Source organism: Maylandia zebra, linkage group LG8 (genome assembly GCF_041146795.1).
Source record: "Maylandia zebra isolate NMK-2024a linkage group LG8, Mzebra_GT3a, whole genome shotgun sequence".
In the NCBI taxonomy this organism is placed as follows: Eukaryota; Metazoa; Chordata; class Actinopteri; order Cichliformes; family Cichlidae; genus Maylandia; species Maylandia zebra.
Window position 1 is genome coordinate 25553747 of NC_135174.1, and position 17893 is coordinate 25571639.

At 42.2% G+C, this 17893-nt stretch overlaps 1 protein-coding gene across 7 annotated transcripts in view; it reads left to right on the top strand.

Annotated features, from left to right (window-relative positions):
- Positions 1-17893, top strand: part of etv4 (ETS variant transcription factor 4) — a 39963-nt gene that overhangs the window by 16025 nt on the left and 6045 nt on the right. For 6 of the 7 annotated variants that reach the window (XM_076887691.1, XM_076887693.1, XM_076887690.1 and 3 more), the window contains 5 exons: positions 11121-11250; positions 12675-12857; positions 12954-13369; positions 17214-17282; positions 17846-17893. In XM_076887691.1, coding sequence (XP_076743806.1) covers positions 11121-11250; positions 12675-12857; positions 12954-13369; positions 17214-17282; positions 17846-17893 — 846 coding nt within the window. Of the gene's footprint in view, positions 1-10357; positions 10874-11120; positions 11251-12674; positions 12858-12953; positions 13370-17213; positions 17283-17845 lie in introns of those variants that run through there. The other variant, XM_076887695.1, reaches the window with a different exon arrangement.

Here is a 17893-nt window from a genome sequence, read left to right on the forward strand (position 1 = left end):
ACGTTCCCCCCTAAAGGTCCTGGGGATGAGGGGAAGTAACAAAAAAGTGTCCGGATTGAAAAAGGAGAGAAAGAGGCAAGCTGGTTTAATTAAAAGGCTTTATTAATGTTTCAACAATACTAATTCAAAGAGACGGTCAAGCCGCTATCACTCTTTTAAAGGGAAACACAACAAAACTCAGTAGTTGGTCAAAGCCCTGGAAAGTAAGTAAAACAAAATGTTAATCACCAAACACACTCCTCTCCACAGAGCAGGAGTAATCGAGCAGGATGCGCGCACACACAGTTCACCAGCTGAGCCTAGAGCTCACCTTTCTCTGGCCTTAAGTACCTCTAACTGCTGATTGGAGTCAGCTGTACCCAACGGACGGCACTTAGGCAGAAGAGACCACACCCACACCAGGGCAATTTCAACAGACTCGAACCCCATTCACCTTGGTGGAAGTCATCTGGAGACTTTACTCACCCAATCTGTATGAAAAGACCTGTGATTGGCCCGAAAACGAAACCCAGGGCAGGTGCAGGAGTCTAGTTTACCTTCAGTCCACTTCAATCTCAATATCCTGAAAGTTTATAGGGTTTTGCTCCAGTTAGGCATAAAAACAAGTTGTAAGACACTTAAAATAAGAGAGAACTGGTAAAATGACCATCTACAGTACATATACAGTTGTCCAGTATAATTACAATTATTCCCAACATTTTCAGCTCCACTTCTTCCCCCTCTTCTTCAACCCTTTCTGAAGTCATAATCACTTTAAGTTTGTAACTTTCCCAAACAGAAGTTTTGACTGTCCATGACAGAACTCAGACTTTAGCACTGTTTATACTTTACTTAACCCAACCCCATCTAAACCATTATTTGGCTTTGTCCCTTGTATGGTGGCCATCATCATGTGTACCGCAGCGCTCAACATTTTTAGACATTACCCAGCTTAGCTGCTTGAGAGAACACAAAGCTCCAACACAGTCAGTTGAGGCGTTAAGGAGTCTTTAACCTGCCGGCTTGTTAGCACAAAGTACTTGTTATGCCTAACTGAGCCCATGTGAGAATAACTTGGACAGTAAAAGTCTGGTGAATTCCCAGTAAGCAAGTGGGCATCATGTGCTCCCTTCTGCACAGGCTACCCAGACAGCACCGTCGTCTAAGAGACAAAGCCTGACACTATGTGCTAGAACTGAGAGGGGGCAACTTCAGCTTTCACAGCTCATGTAAGAAAATGACTTTGATATTTTGCAATTTTGCAAACTAAATTTGTCTTTAGAACCACCTGTGTTGTCATTCCTCTCTAATTTTTTTTCCTTGTACCAATGCTGCTGCCTTTCCATCAGTTTTACGATAAAACAAAGAAATTAGTAGCTGCATGGCCAACCAGACAGTTCAGCAAACACAGTTATCAACACACCAAACACGTCCAGCTTCTGAGCAGAGGAGGTCAATGCATAGTAACCTGCTGACACACAGCAGAAGGTGTGTAGCGTGAGCTGAGAGCTGGCGTACGCTGATATTGATCCTCGCTAGTCCAGGAGAGGAACAGGAGGAGATGGAGAGGGTGGATGGATGACTTGATAAAGATAAAGCAGAGATAAATCAGTCTGTAGGAGAGGGAGGGGAAAGTGGAGGGCTAGGAGCGGGTCAAACGTGCCACGAAGCATTACGGTCAAGATCACTATCGAGAGGGCCGGGGGTGGGGGCTTTCTGAGAAGTGCGGGAAGAGCTGTGGATGTGGCATGCTCACTGATAATTTCAAGGAAGGTGTCCCGGCCTTTCAGTGTTATCTCCTCCTTCTGATGAGGTAGATTTCACCTCCAAATACGTAAAGGCATGCATTCTCACAAACACGTGAACGACTGCACACTCACATCCACGAGATGCCCCGGTGGGCAGCTCATTATATCATTTCAGTAACAGTGTGAGGGGGTGGATCGATCGCTACATTAAACATTAAGAGGGGACAGCTATATTGGGGGCTGAGGGATTGAGAGTCGAGAGTCAATATTGTTCCAGATTAATTACATCCACCTCTCGCCTGTGACGGGATGTCCCTCTCATGGCACGTCCCAAGACAGGAATGTATTGTATCGCCTGCACTAAACAGCAATAAGGCTCCAAGATTTATGGCTGTTCAATGGCCATTTATAAAAAGCCAGCGCTGCACAATTGAAAGTGAAGTGGACAATAGGGAAAACATATGATTTCAGAAGATTTACCAATTAAATTCTGATCCCCTGATACTTTATTTTCTCTCCCTCATACTCAGTTTTTCCCATTTCTCTTATAACGAGAGCAATATCAATACAAATTGATCCAGTTCACTGAGGATTCAAGGTTGTACTGTAGGAGGAATTCTGGGGGAAGAAATCTAAGTTTAGTTGTTAAGACAACAATTACACCCCTTTCAAAAAATATTGTTTCGATTTCAAAAAATGGGAAGTGATACTATGATGCTTGCAAAACTGTAGCGTCACTGTTGTTCCCATGTTTAGTGTCATTTAGATCTACATCCTGTTAGCCAATGCAACATAGTGCACCAGAGGCGTTCCAACGGCCAACAAAGTCCAGAAAACATTTGTCAGAAGTGCCACTGTGCTATCCAAAGAAATCATCTCTCCGCCCTACTGATACTATAGTACTTTCCATCAATCTCGTTAGGCTTGTTTGGCAGCTATCTGACAACCGTTCTTTAAATATTCAAGTAGCCTGAACCATTATCAGATGAGAGAAGATGATCTGTAAATCTGATAAAGCAGACACTAATGGAGCCAACACTCCTGGGCCTCCCCCGAGCAGACAGACAGTGAAGCCACTCCTGAGCCCGTTGGCTCCCAGAGACGAGGGTGAGTTCGTCTTCCTGATTGTGCAGTGGCCTTAAAAGCATGCACACATGCCCAACACATGTTTCCATGCACCACTGGACAGGCTCGAAACGGTCTGGATCACATTGGTTCGCCTAGCCTCCCTCGCTCTCTTTTTGCTCTCACTCTTGCACATTTTCACACATAAGTAGAAACTTGGCCAAAGTCAGTACCACATTGTGACCAGATTTTGACTTTTTAAACTTCTATTTTTCCCCCCTTTAAGGTTTTAGACAAGTAATTTGTGCAGTCAAATGTTACAATCTTGTGTTCTTAAATACATGTGGAAGACACTCATTTTAGCTATAGTTATAGCTTGTCTTTGATAAATGAGATTTAGGTGATTTTTAAGATTTGCCCTTGGTGCTCTATTTCACAATTACTGGGCACTTTTGACTCTTAAAATGCACGTGAAAAATGCAGCCCTAAACTGGGAAAAATGAACAAGGAAAAGAATTGAAATTCATGATATATTTAAGTGTGTGATATAATGCATGATACAGTGTGTGTTCTATACTATCAGTATTTAAGCTAATAGTTCTTTAACACATAAAATGTATATATTTTCTACAAAAAGATGTACTTTAATTTTTAAATATCATTACAAAATTTAGTTTAGTGAAACGGTAAGAAAGACAATTAAACAAGGTTCCTGCAATTGTTACTAATATGATTGCTTATAATAATATGGCACCCATGATTTAAAAAATGTGTTCTAGCTGGTAGCACCTGTATAAGGATGGGTCATTCATATTCATTGATCATGGTTCATTTTTACTGGATAAACTGATGTAAATTTCAATTCATTCATCTGAACTTTACACAGAAGCAAACTACTTCTGTTCTATTTGTCCAAAAAGTGAATTTCTTACAGCAAATTACTTTTGCCCTTGAATCTCTGCAGAAAGAAAGTAACACAGCATTTCCACAAGCAGAGAGGGAATCCTAATGAGCATGTGCAATCACACTAGCTCGTTTTTGGACTGAGGAATTGCATGTTAGCGCTATCCCTGGTCTCCATATGTACATCGACATGACCGTTTTTTGACCATGACAAATGGTGTAAAAATTGAAAGAAGTAATGCAATAAAGCATTTGTTTCTCTGTTTACTAGGCCAAAACATTCACTTCAACATGCGGTATTAGTCATTTAATATGAAGCTCAAAAATCAGGTACACAGCTGCGATCTATTTATTTTTATCTGTTTAGTGTTTAAAAAAGAGAACCCACACAAAACAAACTATATAAACTTAGAATTAGACCATAAGCTTGGTCTCACAAAGTAAAATCCACCAGTCTGTGCAAAACTTTGACTGTCAACACATGCATTATAGGTTTGATGTAACCTACACTTTAAATGCTTTTAGATTCTTTTATACTGTGCCAGGCATTCTCCTATTATGTCTCCACCACAATGTATTCACTAAGCAAATAACGTGATTCACAGCCTCTGTAAATCAATAACTTCCTTTTTAACCTTTAAAACCATCATGGCATAATTGGCATCCTTGTTATTATTGATCACTCACCACAAGAGATCAATTGGAAAGAGTGGGAGACCAGGTGTAGGCCATCTTTGCAGCTTGCTTTTAACGTGGCTGTGCAGCACGCTGAGGCCACGTGTCATTCGTTCTGCCATGTACAGCACATTTCATGTGAGACGGGAACCAGATCTCTAGATAACCCCGAGAAGATCCCTCCAAGAGTCCGACTTGAATCTTATTTGTATGATTGGATGCATTAAGTGTGTATTTACGTTACGCTTCACAAGTTCCTCGCTTTAGCAAGCTCCAGTCACCCTGTTTGACACCGAGGCTGATGTCCAATGAGTTATTGTGAGCGAGGCTGTCGTGTGCTGCAGACTTCCAGAGGCTTAGCACTTGGCCAAGCAGCATATAAACATCCAACGTAAGACTCTCCAGATGCACTCCTGTCTTCAGATTGGATTTCCCTACACTAGAGCCTTTAATGGTAGGAAATAATCTGTCCAAAATAAGATGGAAGAGTTCATAGCCAGGTCTCGTCAACTGCACGCAGCAGCTCCTTCACTTAAGATATTAAAATATTTTTGACTGATACAGTTCATGAAAGTTTAATCCCATCATTCTGTCTCTTTCAATCAAGGCGATCGTAGAGATTTTTGCAAAAACTGGTTTAAAATATCAGTCGGTGTCAGTACTATTTGTGTTTTTGTGTGGAACCCCAATAGTGTTTCCTGACATTTTCACCCCAACTCCATATGGCTCAGCTGAGGAGACCATTGTGTAGTGAAGAGTCTGTGTGGGGATCGTGCTTGCTTATGCCATTTGTTTGTGGTAGGTGTCTGTTGAATGGAAACCTACCCAATGTAATTATCCCTCTACTTCCTAAAGCACTCAACCATGACCATCACCTTTCACCCTGCATCCTCCCCCTCTAAGAGCCAACATTTACATATGTAAGAGCGCATCTCCACCCTGTCTTTAGCTCAGGGTTATCCCTTTACACAGGGCTCGAAAAAGGGTGCAAATGGCAAAGAATACGACAAAATAAGGAAGGAGGAGATGAGATGTGTTTGGATTGAGGAAGAGCCCTTTGACCTTAAGAGGTGGTGGGAATCTAACAGACGTTGCACACATTTTATACACTCCTGTGCATGAAATGTGGAAAGGCATACACATCACTACACTCGCATACATTTATTTTACCGTATATACTTCTGTGTTATCTCAAAATTGTCTGATTTACAACGCAAAAGCTGTTGTGTACTGTATCTGTCTCTTGACTTCTAAACACCTTTCAGTTTCCTCCGTGATCCATGTTTAAGTTCACAAACTGTCCCTCCCCCTAAAACCATGAAATATGAGGGTCTCTGTGATGATGTAACATTTAACAAAGCAGTTAGAAGAAGAAGAAAGTGTGTACATTATTGTACTTTATTGAGCCCCGTGGGGAAATTGCTCTCTGCATTTAACCCATTCACTCAGTGAAGCAGTGGGCAGCCATTGGGCGCCCGGGAGGTTATACTGCCCCAAATAAAAGCAGGAAGAGAAGTGAACGTGGAAGAACATAACTCTCCCTGGATCCGTTTACAAGACTGCCAGCACCGTATAAACTTTAGCTGCAAATTTGACATCATTTGGACAGAGAGATTTACTGTGATATACCAGAGAGTTTGTAATAGTTGGGGGAGACCAGAGTTTGTTTTAATGACTATTCCTGGAGCTGGATGTTACACTTATTCCCAGATTATGTTTTAAGATACACCAGCGGCTTGGCTTTAAAGATGGCAATGTCCCAACATTTTTTTTTTTTTATTGTGGCAATCCCCAATTTTCCATTCTAGCTCTAATATATCAAAGTTTTACTGTGTCAAGAAGAAGATTTTCTGCATGCACACGTGCACCTTAAACAATATACACTACCTGGGGGGAAAAAAAGTCCCCACTTGGATTTCACTAAGCAAACAGGTAAGAGCCTTCCACTGGATAATTACTGCAGTGAATAATATGTTTCAGCTGGCAACAGGTTATTTAACCCCAACTGATGCACTCAATAGCTTATTTCTTAAAGCACCATGTAGGAAGACACATCCCATGTTCGTGGAAAAGATGTTATTCCACGTCTGAAGAGTTAGTCATTGGTGGCCCGCATCAAGTGATGGAAAAAAAAAAACCTAAGAAAATCTACTGAAACAAATAAAACTGAGTTAATAATGCTGTCCATTAAACCTGGAAGGACATAGTGGTGAATAATAGTCATCTCTGAGAAATAAATGCAGTCAGAAACTGGAGGTTCATTAAACACTTGGTGAAATAAAATCATTGAAATCAGCAATAAAACTCTTGATTGTGTTTAACAGTGAAATTAAGAACATTTCCACGCTCACAGTGTAAAAAGAATTCGAGGGATTGTGACTAAACAGCTGTGTAGCCTTAAGAAAACCACTTATCAGTGAGGCTAATCAAAATTAAAGGCTTTAGTTTGCTTGGGGAGCATAAACGCTGGACTCTGGAGCAATAGTAAAGAAAACACTGTTTGGTCTGAATCCAGATTTGCCCTGGTCCAGACCAATGGATGCCTCTGGGTAAGAAGAGAAGGGGATAAAGTGGCGTTCCCATCACGCCTCGTGGCTACCGTACAAGCCAGTAGGGGCAGTCTTATGATGTGACCTGAAATGAGGTCAGAAAAAAAAGACCAGGTTTTTCCATTTTAAATGGAGTTTTCTTTTGTATTCGCTGCTGGCACAGACATACTCCAGGATGATAATGCCAGGATTAGTTCAACTCAAACAATGAAGAAGTGGTTCAGGGAGCATTTTCACTCATGGGTTTGATACTACAGATACAGGGATGTGCTGGAGAAGCCATTTTTAGCTCCAGTCAGCCCAGTGGACCACTTTATCTAAAGCAAGTCAATATATTAAAGACTTAACTGGTCTTAAGGGTTAATTACAAAAACCCACCCTTTTCCAATTACGTAAGTACACATGTGAAAACTGTTAGAAGTGATACATTTGGCTCATTGTATGATGTCTGAAGCATCGCCCGCGGGGGTATTTCTTTTGGGGAAGAAAAAACAAAAAGAACTTTCTTTGTACAAGAACTCTATGACAAGTTTCATGAGAAATTCGAAGCAACAAAATGTCCACAAACGGAAACAATACAACTTTGTGTGCTTCCTTAGCAGAAAGATACAAAGTGGCCCGAACCAGAAAAAAAGAGAGGCCATCAGAGCCTTACAGGTCCTAAAACTGATGTCATGGTACTCTTAAGAACTAGATTGTAATAGCTGGGGAGTAGCACACATTTTAGCATAGCTGAAAGAATTAAAAAATGTAAGATGATAAATTTGAGTAATGGAGTGCAATCTGCCCCAGGGCACAGGAGATTTGGCTGCTTAAAATAGGCCTCTGAACACTTATGTATAGTAAACAGTCCCCAGATTTCATAAATCATTGTCACTTGTTAGTGTAGATAAACATTAACAATAGATAGTGTAGATGGATCCGTGTTTCTAAGGGACCCAGCATGTTTAGGCCATTGTCAGCACAATGCTTTTCCAAATCACACGTTATCATTCATTGCAAGTGCGATTGTGTTCCTTTAGTGAAAATGACTGCAGATTCTCTCAGAAATTGCTGTATTCATGTTTCACCAACTCTGTGTGTGTGTGTCTAATTGAAGTCCCCATGCGACAGCAGTCACACTCGCAGGCAAATTACACAAACACACAAATCTGCATGGTGCTCATTTACCAGATTAATTAATATTCCAGAAAGGTCACACACAAATAACTCAAACACACACACATACCCAGACCCTTCTGAGTACAGCTGACGCCGTTACCCGGCCGGTCTCTTTGAAATGGAACATCATCATGAACTGAAAGCCACATCAAGGGCAATATTCCTGCCAATCGCATTAGTGGCTCTGCTTGGCCGCGCTGTGAGTGGACACTCTCTGAGGATTGTCTGCAGTTCATGACCAAGACAGAGAAAGATGGGGATGTCAACAGACAAACACTGCTGTATTATTAGAGCAGCGGTCATGTGCCACCCTCTGTGTGCTAGCAGACAAACTGTCGGAGACTTAGAGGAGGCTGGAATCCCATCGCGTCTGTCTGGGAAATCTGGGTAAATGCTCTCTAATCCTGTTGATCCTCCACTAAAGCCAACACTTCCTCACCTGCCTGCCTGCCATGGGAGAGTAAGTACAGACCAAAAATAGGAAGGATATGATGATGAGCAGCGCTCTGAAATCACATAATTTATCATTTAATGTGTTTGCTTTCTCAAAGGCATTCAGGTTAAAGTAAAACAAACACTCGAACAGGAATTGCAAGTTTGAATCCACAGCAGTTGGCAGAGGATTTTGGATATGCGTAGGTGTTATTGAAAATGTTTAAAAAGGGTATTTGTGACACATGCTCAGAGAGGGAAAATAATAAAGGGCAGGGCAAGGTATATTGGACAGCAGTTGATGTCACACCCTGTAGTATATTTTTGTTTTGTTTCTTATTTTACTGTAAATGGGACCATATATAAAATGTTCTGCTGTGTGTGAAACTAGTGAGTGAGAAGCAAAAAAACTCGGGTGAATTGTTGGCATTTCCAAACTTTTTTTTATCAACTAAATATTATTATTATTACTTTAGCGATAGCGTTGTGTAAAGGTATTACACTTGTACAGTCCTGCAAAACTAAGTACGTCCCATTATTCAGTAACGTGTAAAAACCACCTTTAGCAGCAATGTTTTCAGGTAATGGTTTTCTATATGATTTCATCAGTTTCTCAGGTCACTGTGGAGGGACTTTAGCCCTCTTTTCTTTACAGTGTACATGAGTTCATCAAGGCTTGCAGACATTTGTTTATATCAGTTTCAATCAGGTTTAGGTGTGGATGGCACCACTGCATCCATCTCATAGGTTTTTCTGTTGTAGATTTGCTGCTGTGCTTGGGATGACACTCTTGTATGTCTCTGTTTGGCCCAAGCTTTAGCTGGAGGGCAGATGGCCTCAATGACTGCAAAACAAGCCCAGATCATCATATGTTGTATATTGTACCCAGACGTCTCTACTTTGGTCTTATCAGTCCAAAGGACACTGTTCCAGAAGTGTCGTGGTTTGTTCAGTTGTAACTTTGCAAACTTGAGCTCTGCCACCAAGAGGTCGTCGCCTGGCAACCCTTCCAAATAATCTGTCTTTTTCTAATTATACTCTCATGAACGTTAACATTTAACACACCGAGGCCTGTAGAATCTGAGATGTAGCTCTTGACCTTTTTTTGGCAGTTTGTTAAGCATTGAATGGTAGGACTATGGGGTGGAATTGTGTTAGCACACACCGGAAAGCTTCAGACCAGCAAACTGACAAAGCTTCTGAAGAGTCCTGCAAAATAATAACTGTTTTCATGTGACTACATATGTTTGTTGACCGAGTGTACAACCATTTAATGAAAACTATTTTAATGTTGCCATTTTATTTCTTTTTTAAGAAGTAATACTTCCAACTTCCATCTTAACAGCAGATCCCTGAGGCAGTTTGTGGTTTATGTCACTGTAATGTTGTGTCAGTTTCCATTTTGTTTCACTTTCTACCTCCTGCTTTAGTGGGACAGTCATTTTGGGCTTCATTCAGTAGAGCCAGACTTCTTTTTCCTCCTCTTTTTGTGAATGGACGATGCTATATAATTACCTGGGTTGAGCTTTCAGTGTGGTCTGCTCCGTCAGCTCCACACCCACTGAACACACACCCACACCCACACACAAAAGGGATACACACTTTTATGCACGCAGCCCACTTTGAGACTAGCCGAGATTGCTAATACACACGCGCGCTCCTGCACACATGCGCACACTTAAATACATGCCTCCCCAGCTGGAAGTGCGCAGCTGCTGCTGTTTACCCTGTCGGGACCAGAAAAACATCCTGTACAGTTCTCCGGGTGAAAACCTCCCCTCACATAATAAACACAAGCCCTCGGCACATTTTGAAGCTCCACTTTGGGTGGTTTCTGTGGCTGTCGAGGCAAAGGTCCCCTCCAGCAGTCTGGCTTGATGGACAGTTTGGTGTGTTAAAGATTGAGTAGATTCCTTTGGGGGATCATCATATGGAAAAAACATTTAGTTAAAAAGAAGCTGAAACTTTTTTTTTTTTGTAGCACATGACACATTATCAGGTTATCTGTTATCGCTGTCTGTGCTTTCTTTTTTATCTCGCCATCAAATGCAAAAAAAGAAGGATACAAGCAAAGGCTGACATCTGGATACCAAATCGGAAAGAATGCTGAGTGTATATGCCGTTCTAACAGAGCTGTGACATTTGCTTTCATCGCTCCATAGACATCTCTCTGGCCCGTACAGTTGTTTAACTTGAAGTTTAACACGAAGCTTAACTTTGAAAGAGGAAGTTTTGACTGCTGTTGTGTCTGGAAGAGCGAAGAAAAGTGGGCGAGGACACTCTGCGCTTTCAAATGACTGCTGGAATGTGGTCGTGTGCGAGCATGTGTGCTTTTGTGTGCCTGTCCCTGTCAGTGTTTATGTAAGTGTGTGTGTATGTGTGTTTATACGTGTCTATCTGCTGCCCTGTGTTTTGCAGTTGACAGTCACTAAAGCATCTAGGCTGGCATGTAAAAGAGATTCCTGTGCAGACAGAAGAATTTGTTTTTGCCGTTTTTGCCTTTGAGCTTAATAGCAGTAGTATCAGGGCAGGGCTGGATGACAAAAGAATATACAAAAGTTGTCCTGTGTGTGCGCCAAGTTTCATCTCTGTTTACTGTCTCTTGTAGCGGTGGCATTTCACAGCCCTCCAGTCACCATCAAGAAGGAACCGCAGAGCCCGGGCTCCGACCCCAGCCAGTCTTGTAGCCACAAACCGAGCTTCAGCTACCCCAGTGGAGAGCAGTGCCTTTATGCCAGGTATTTACTGTAGTGCATGTTTAGTCATGGATGACTTCACCCAAATAAAAACGGTGCATTCAACTTATCTTTATCTCACTATGAAGATAAATTCTTGGTTGAATCTGTCGAACTTTTAATATTTTATCTCTGGGATTTCTTCATCAACAATGCCATCAAACATCAAAAATTACCTTCATGATTATTCAAGACAATCCAGACAAAACGGTCTTGTTTCTTCAATATAGGATAGTTTCAGTCACAGTAAGTTTTTTGTACAACACCTTTAAAAAAAAACAAACAAAAAAAAACCAATGGAGATCACAAAAGTAATAATGCAAAAAATAAAACGTCAATTAAAATAAAGAAAATATGATGTCATGTCACGAACTTAAGTGTTTTGAAGCTTGATATACAGGAAATCACTGCAAGCCTCATCCCCCTCGGGCAAACTGTTCAAAAGCTGAAGGGCAAAAGCACCGCCACCACCGTCGCCTCTAAATTTAAGCCTCGGCACGCAACAGCACAAACAAAAGCAGTGTCACCACTACTCGTGCTTTGGTGTTGTTTTTGGCTTATGGTTGACACATTAGAGAGCTGCTCTCGCTTGACGTGCACTCGACTCGCTGCAGTCTAATCCTGGTAGTAAACCTGAACAACACTGGAATAAGGATACAAGAAGTCAAAACAGGGAGGAAAAGTTTGAAGGTGGTGAAATTTTTCTGCAAACTTTCCAACTGTAGCAACAACTTCTCTGTGATGGTGTCATCTGTATCAGAGAGATCTCTGTGGAGGGGAATCAGCAGGCTGGCACAGACTTGTCCCACGTTGCACAAAATGGGAGACAACACCAAAGTGTGCAGTATACCAGCAGTCATTGCATCACTTTTGTAAACGCTGCCATGCATGATGATGACAATGGCAAGTCTTAAATTGCCTTTATCACATCTCCCAATTTTGTGAACTTGCCTGCTCAATGGGGCCAGTGTGGCTGACCTGGAATCAAAAGTGTGCAACCAAGTCCGCGGCTATAAGCATTTTTTCTGCTAAATGATGGGCAATGAGTAAGCACACCTCAAGCAATGAGTATTTGTGGCAACCGTAACAACTAATTTCTGCTGTATGAAAGTGGGGGAGGAACTCTGAAGTGACACAAAAGGATGATTAATTGCCTCCTCAGATATTTAGACATCCACTCTTACCAAAGACAAAATAAATGCTTATTTTACTTTTTCTCTCAACAAAAGTGTACAATGACCAAGCCCAAGTTGGTCAACCCACATGTAAACTCTTATCACACGTTATTGACTGAATCCCTGCACATGAACTCTTGCTTTGTTTGTTGTATTCATTGAAGAAACAGCTCACCCCTGTTGTGACATGTGTAGTCATGCATGGATGTTTTTTTTGTCATGAGTGTATTCATGTGTTATTTGACTTCACAGTGCCTATGAGCAGAAAAGGGCAGCAGGAGGAGCAAAGAGCTCCTGCCCAGGGACCCCCGTGTCTCCCATGCAGCAGCATTACTCCCCCAAACCTGCCACGGCCGGACGGCCCGATGCTGGTTACATGAACCCAGGTGCCACCTCCCAGCCACTTCCCAGCAACAGTTACCCCATGAACGCCAGGTGACACGGCACTGAAATCTTACCATTGGGAATTCTGGATATTATGTTGATTTCTCCTGACGAATGCATCCTAAACTGCCTTATTTCATTTCCCAGTTCCAGGTTTCAGGGACCTTCAGGAGACCCCATGTGCCCTCAGTTCCCCCAACCAGCGCAGGCCTTTCAGCGCATGCCATCTGCCCCAGCTGGCCACTGCACCACTGGTGGAGGTGGGGGTGGCGGTGGGGGGCCAGGGGGCGGTGGTGGTGTTGGCTACCATCGGCAGCACTCTGACCCCTGCATGCCTTACCTGCAGCAAAGCTTTAAGCAAGAATACATGGACCCGCTGTATGAGCGGGCAGCCCATATGGCGGGGCCGGGTCATGTGAGTGGACAGGGACACGGGCATGGACACGGACACAACCATGGCCATGGACCACACCAACACCCACAGTTACACTCGCACCCACATCGGTTCCCACCAGCCCACATGATGGTCAAGCAGGAGCCCACAGATTACACCTATGAACCAGGTGAGCAATAATGACACTCATCTGTCTGAAACGCATCGTTTTAGCTCCTGTCCAAGGACCACCAGTAAAGACAAACCTGCTCTGATTGGTCAGGTGGAATTCCAAAAACAGGACAACACTGTTTAAGCACTTGCTCTGCTAACAAAAACATTTTAGCAACACTAAGACATTCTGACATCTCCAACTTTTCTTCTAAGTGATCCAAGTAATCAACACCCAATTACTGGGTGTTGATTAAAGATGTCAATGTTCAGGACTTAAGCAATGCCGTGGACTAAAAAATGACTTGAAAGTAACAGCTGCTTTAGTCAGATTTGTTCCACTGTTTAACAAATTCAACTGAAAAATATGTAAAAGAAGAGAAAAGCTTTATTTGGGACTTCATCCATCTTGAAATGCAGTGGATGTGACCACAGAGATTAGGCGAGAAGGAAACAGATGGGAAAGTGAGACAGATTGTGCCAGTATGTTACATAGTGATGGAGATAAGGACCGTATAAAAAACCTTCTCTGCAAACAAGGCATTGCAGGCACAATGATAGTGTTTTTTTTGTTGTTGTTTTTTACTGGGAGATTATAACTCTGTTTGGCATGGACACAACTGTGTTTTCTTTTTCTGCGCATGTAAAGGTTTTGCACAAGAGCCAAAAGACACAATTGAAGAGTATGCTAAAATTCTTTTACTCTATTAATTTCCAAGACCTGGGTGGCATGTCCTAATCTTTTTTGTCTTTTGGTCCAGAAAATAGTTCACAACCAGTTAATGGTCATATTAGAGGAAAAAAAGCATTTGAGGGACTCAAAACAGCAAATATAGAGCATTTCTCCTTGTTAGACTGCTTGCGAATCAATGGGTTGAAAACCCTCCCCTGTGTACATTGCTTACTCTAGAACAAAATGTCCAAAAGGCAAACAAACTTCTTCACTGTATCTGCACTCCTACTCAACTCCCTCTTAGCCTCCAAAACTCCTCCTTTCAACCCTCTGACACTTTGCAGTGAAAAGGAAGAAAAAAAAAGTTTTTTTTCTGCTGTAGCTACACCCCTCCCTCCCTCCTTCCTTCCCTCCCTCCCTCCTTCCTTATCCCGCTCCCTCCCTTCACCGCTCTCTGTGAGAGAGAGGCAGAGGAATTTCATTGAGAAAATGGAGGGCACTGGAAAGACTAGAGTCCCCGGTGGAGTGCTCCAGGGTTTCATGTTGCACCAGCGGCTTCCTTTTTCTGCAGGCAGATGAACTCATAACGGAAAAATGAGCGTGGCCACAGTAACTCGAACCTCTCACTGGCCGGGCTTTGGGAGTGGGTGAGGGGAGGGAGTGGAAGGGTAATGGGGGGAGGTAAGGGGTGGGGTAGCCAGCTCAGGCACTTTAACAACAAGCACTACCAGCATTCGAGTATACAAAGTAGCTCTTCTGTTGGCTTCTCCCTGAATCTAAAATGAGCGAGAAAAGTAACACGTAGCATCCTCGTTCACCTGTATTAAAATGGCTAGAGGGCTGACAGCGGTCCACATGTGCTGAAAACGGCTGAAATCCAAAGAAAACAGAATTTCTGACTGTCTTGACTTGCTGTTTTTACAGTAACAATGACAAGAGTCACACAACCTTGAGAAAGAAATGGGGGAAAGTACCAAAGGATGTTTTTCTGTGGATAACTGCTAGGTGGAGGAGCAAGTTTTATTTGGTGGGGTTTCCTTAAAAGACTCTCTCTGATATGGGTTTTAACCAATCCAGAGGCTGATCTGACATGAAAGATCAAAGTTTATCTTTATTTTTGTAGATGATTATACAACAAGTGACTGGACTGTGTGCAGGATAATAGAAAGTGACAGGGGCCTAAAACTTGGATGTGATTACCAGTAAATTTTCTGCACTCAAGAACATGTACTCTCTCTCTCTGTTACTGAGCAGTGTTTAACATCTGTATTGAAAAGTCAGTCACTGGATCTCAGGTGGTCTAAAACAGCGGTCCCCAACCCTCGGGCCACGGATCGGTACCGGGCCGTGAGAGTTGTTGCTCAGGTGTGAAATTATGGTTTTCAGGTTTTTTGTAGTTAACTAGGTTTCCCTGGGTCTTTTCCCGTGTTGTAGTTGTGTGTCTTATTTTGAAAGGAATATTTACGGGTTACCATAGCGACCATAGAGCGCTAAGGGGCAGAGAGGAGGATGTTACTCTCAATGTTGTTGGCGCACTTCAGGAGGACGCTCCTAATAAAGTTACACAATTACACCGAGAATTCACGTTTATTATTATATTTACAAAATATCACAGTTTGTGTCTTGGTCGTATCATTTTATTTTGTTGTATTTATCCGTGACACCTTAAAAGTCGGTCCGTGAAAATACTGTTTGTCATTAAACCGGTCTGTGGCTCAAAAAAGGTTGGGGACCGCTGGTCTAAAAGAACCTTTTTCTTTTAACACGTCAATAAAAATCCAAAAGCATTCTGCAAACATTTAAATGGAAAATGATGTTTCTTTTAGGCAGCTGAATTGGAGTCTTCACGATAGAAACCGCATCCCAAAAATCTCCTAAGCAATGATTGAGGACAGTTGTTATTGCCTTTTTTTTTTTTTTTTTAAGTGATCAAGTAGTACATGCTACATACTTGTCGATTGATCTTCTTGAGCTTCTTAATGTGCAGCATACAAAACCCAGCCATGCCAGCCGCAACATCTGCAAGGTTGCATACATACAGGCAGGTCTGAAGACATACTTTCCTTCAGTTATTTGTTATTTTCTGCTGAATTACAGTGTCACTGTAAGAAATTCTATCCCAAAATTTTGATGTCAGAAGCACGTAATGGAAAGCGAGTAATAAAAAACACCACCAGTGTTTTCTTTCACTTTGCACAATGTGAACAATGACAGTCAAATGCCGCAAGTATACAGTCTCATTTTAAAAGCCGGGTAGATAATGAGACTCGTAGTTTCACATACAAATTGGCATTCCATCGCTTAATCACTGCTATTGTGTTGAATCAAAGACGCAGAATGGTCATGCCACGGAGCAGACAATTAACCCCAGTGCTCTCACACCCAGTCTACCCATCAATCCCTGGTGAGAGCCTGCCATCTCTGGCAGACATATTATTTACAGTATGATCGAGCGCCGCTGCTCTGGAATGGAGGTTTGATTTTCCCCAGTGGCATCTTATCACAGTCGCAGAGCTGCAGCTGCATTCCCCAGGAGTGAGTCACGGTCAGAGCCAGAGGCAAAGAGCTGCACCTTTCAGTTTTATACACTTGCTTGGCTCATTGATACAGTTGACAGACTGTAAAAAACAGACAAACAAGCTCTTATAATAGGCAATGAGTCACCTTTTTTTGTATGCTTAGCCAAAGAAAGAGAAAAACACACAGACAAAGGTTAGTGGCTCGGTCACAGGAAATGGAAAACAATATTCTCACATTACATGTGAAATGCACTTCACAACTGTCCCAACTTGCAGAGAATTTTGCCGGAAGGTTTATGAAGAGCAGTGTAAAATCTATATCAGTGATTTGAGCGAGCCAACGATGTGCCCAGACAAAGTGCAGACACTGTATACTGTACCACTTTTCTGGTCTGGTGCAGGTGCTTGCTCATGGCCTAAAAATACCACCAGGGACAAGAGAAGTGATATGATAAATGCAGCATTTGCCCTTGCAGGTCACAATGATCCCACTAAATCCAGCTAATACACCCACTTTTCTCAAACAGGTAGTGCTTAGGAAAGCACATTAGCAGCCATCCTTGCATTTTAATTTGACTTGACACCTTACAGGGATTTCTAAATGGTACTTTATGCCATAATCTAAATGTCGGTTCAATTTGTTAACCTGTAGTTCGTTGTTTCTGTTACAGATGTGCCTGGATGTCCCTCTATTTACCATCACAATGAGGGCTACCCAAACTCCCAGCATGGCAATGAAGGTAATGTGAATGTTTTGCATTCTACTGCAATAATGCCCTTTAAAGGCCTCCAATAAAAGTTATTATGGAGTTAAAGGAATTTAAGTGATGTCAGTATACAGAAATTGCATGTACCCAATCTGCCCTGTCTCAAAAGCTTTATCTACTCTGGTTAGAGGTCTGCGGTCATTGGCTAACCGGCCTAGAGTGTGCGTGCTTCCATTGGCCAACCAGTGGTGTGTCTGTTTCCATTGGCAGAGGCTCTCGCCTCACCCCTGCCTCAAGAAACCCTGAATAAACATAAGTCTTAGAAAAAGCACACTATTTCCCCAGCAAAAAGGAAAACAAGCCCTCCCTTCTTTACCATTGTTTGCAAGACCATTTTCGGCAATTTGAAATCTCATTCAGATGCACTCAGCATATAAGATATCACAGGTCTAGTATACTAAAAGGACATTAATGTTGTGAGTTATTTTGGTTGAAATATATTTAAAGCTTGCCACTGGTTCCAGATGAACAACCTTGTTGTGCCAGGATGAAGTCCATTTGAAATACTGACACAATTCTCCCCCCTCGTCTCTTAGGGTATCTGTTTGAAAATGACTCCCGTGTGGTTCCAGAGAAGTTCGAAG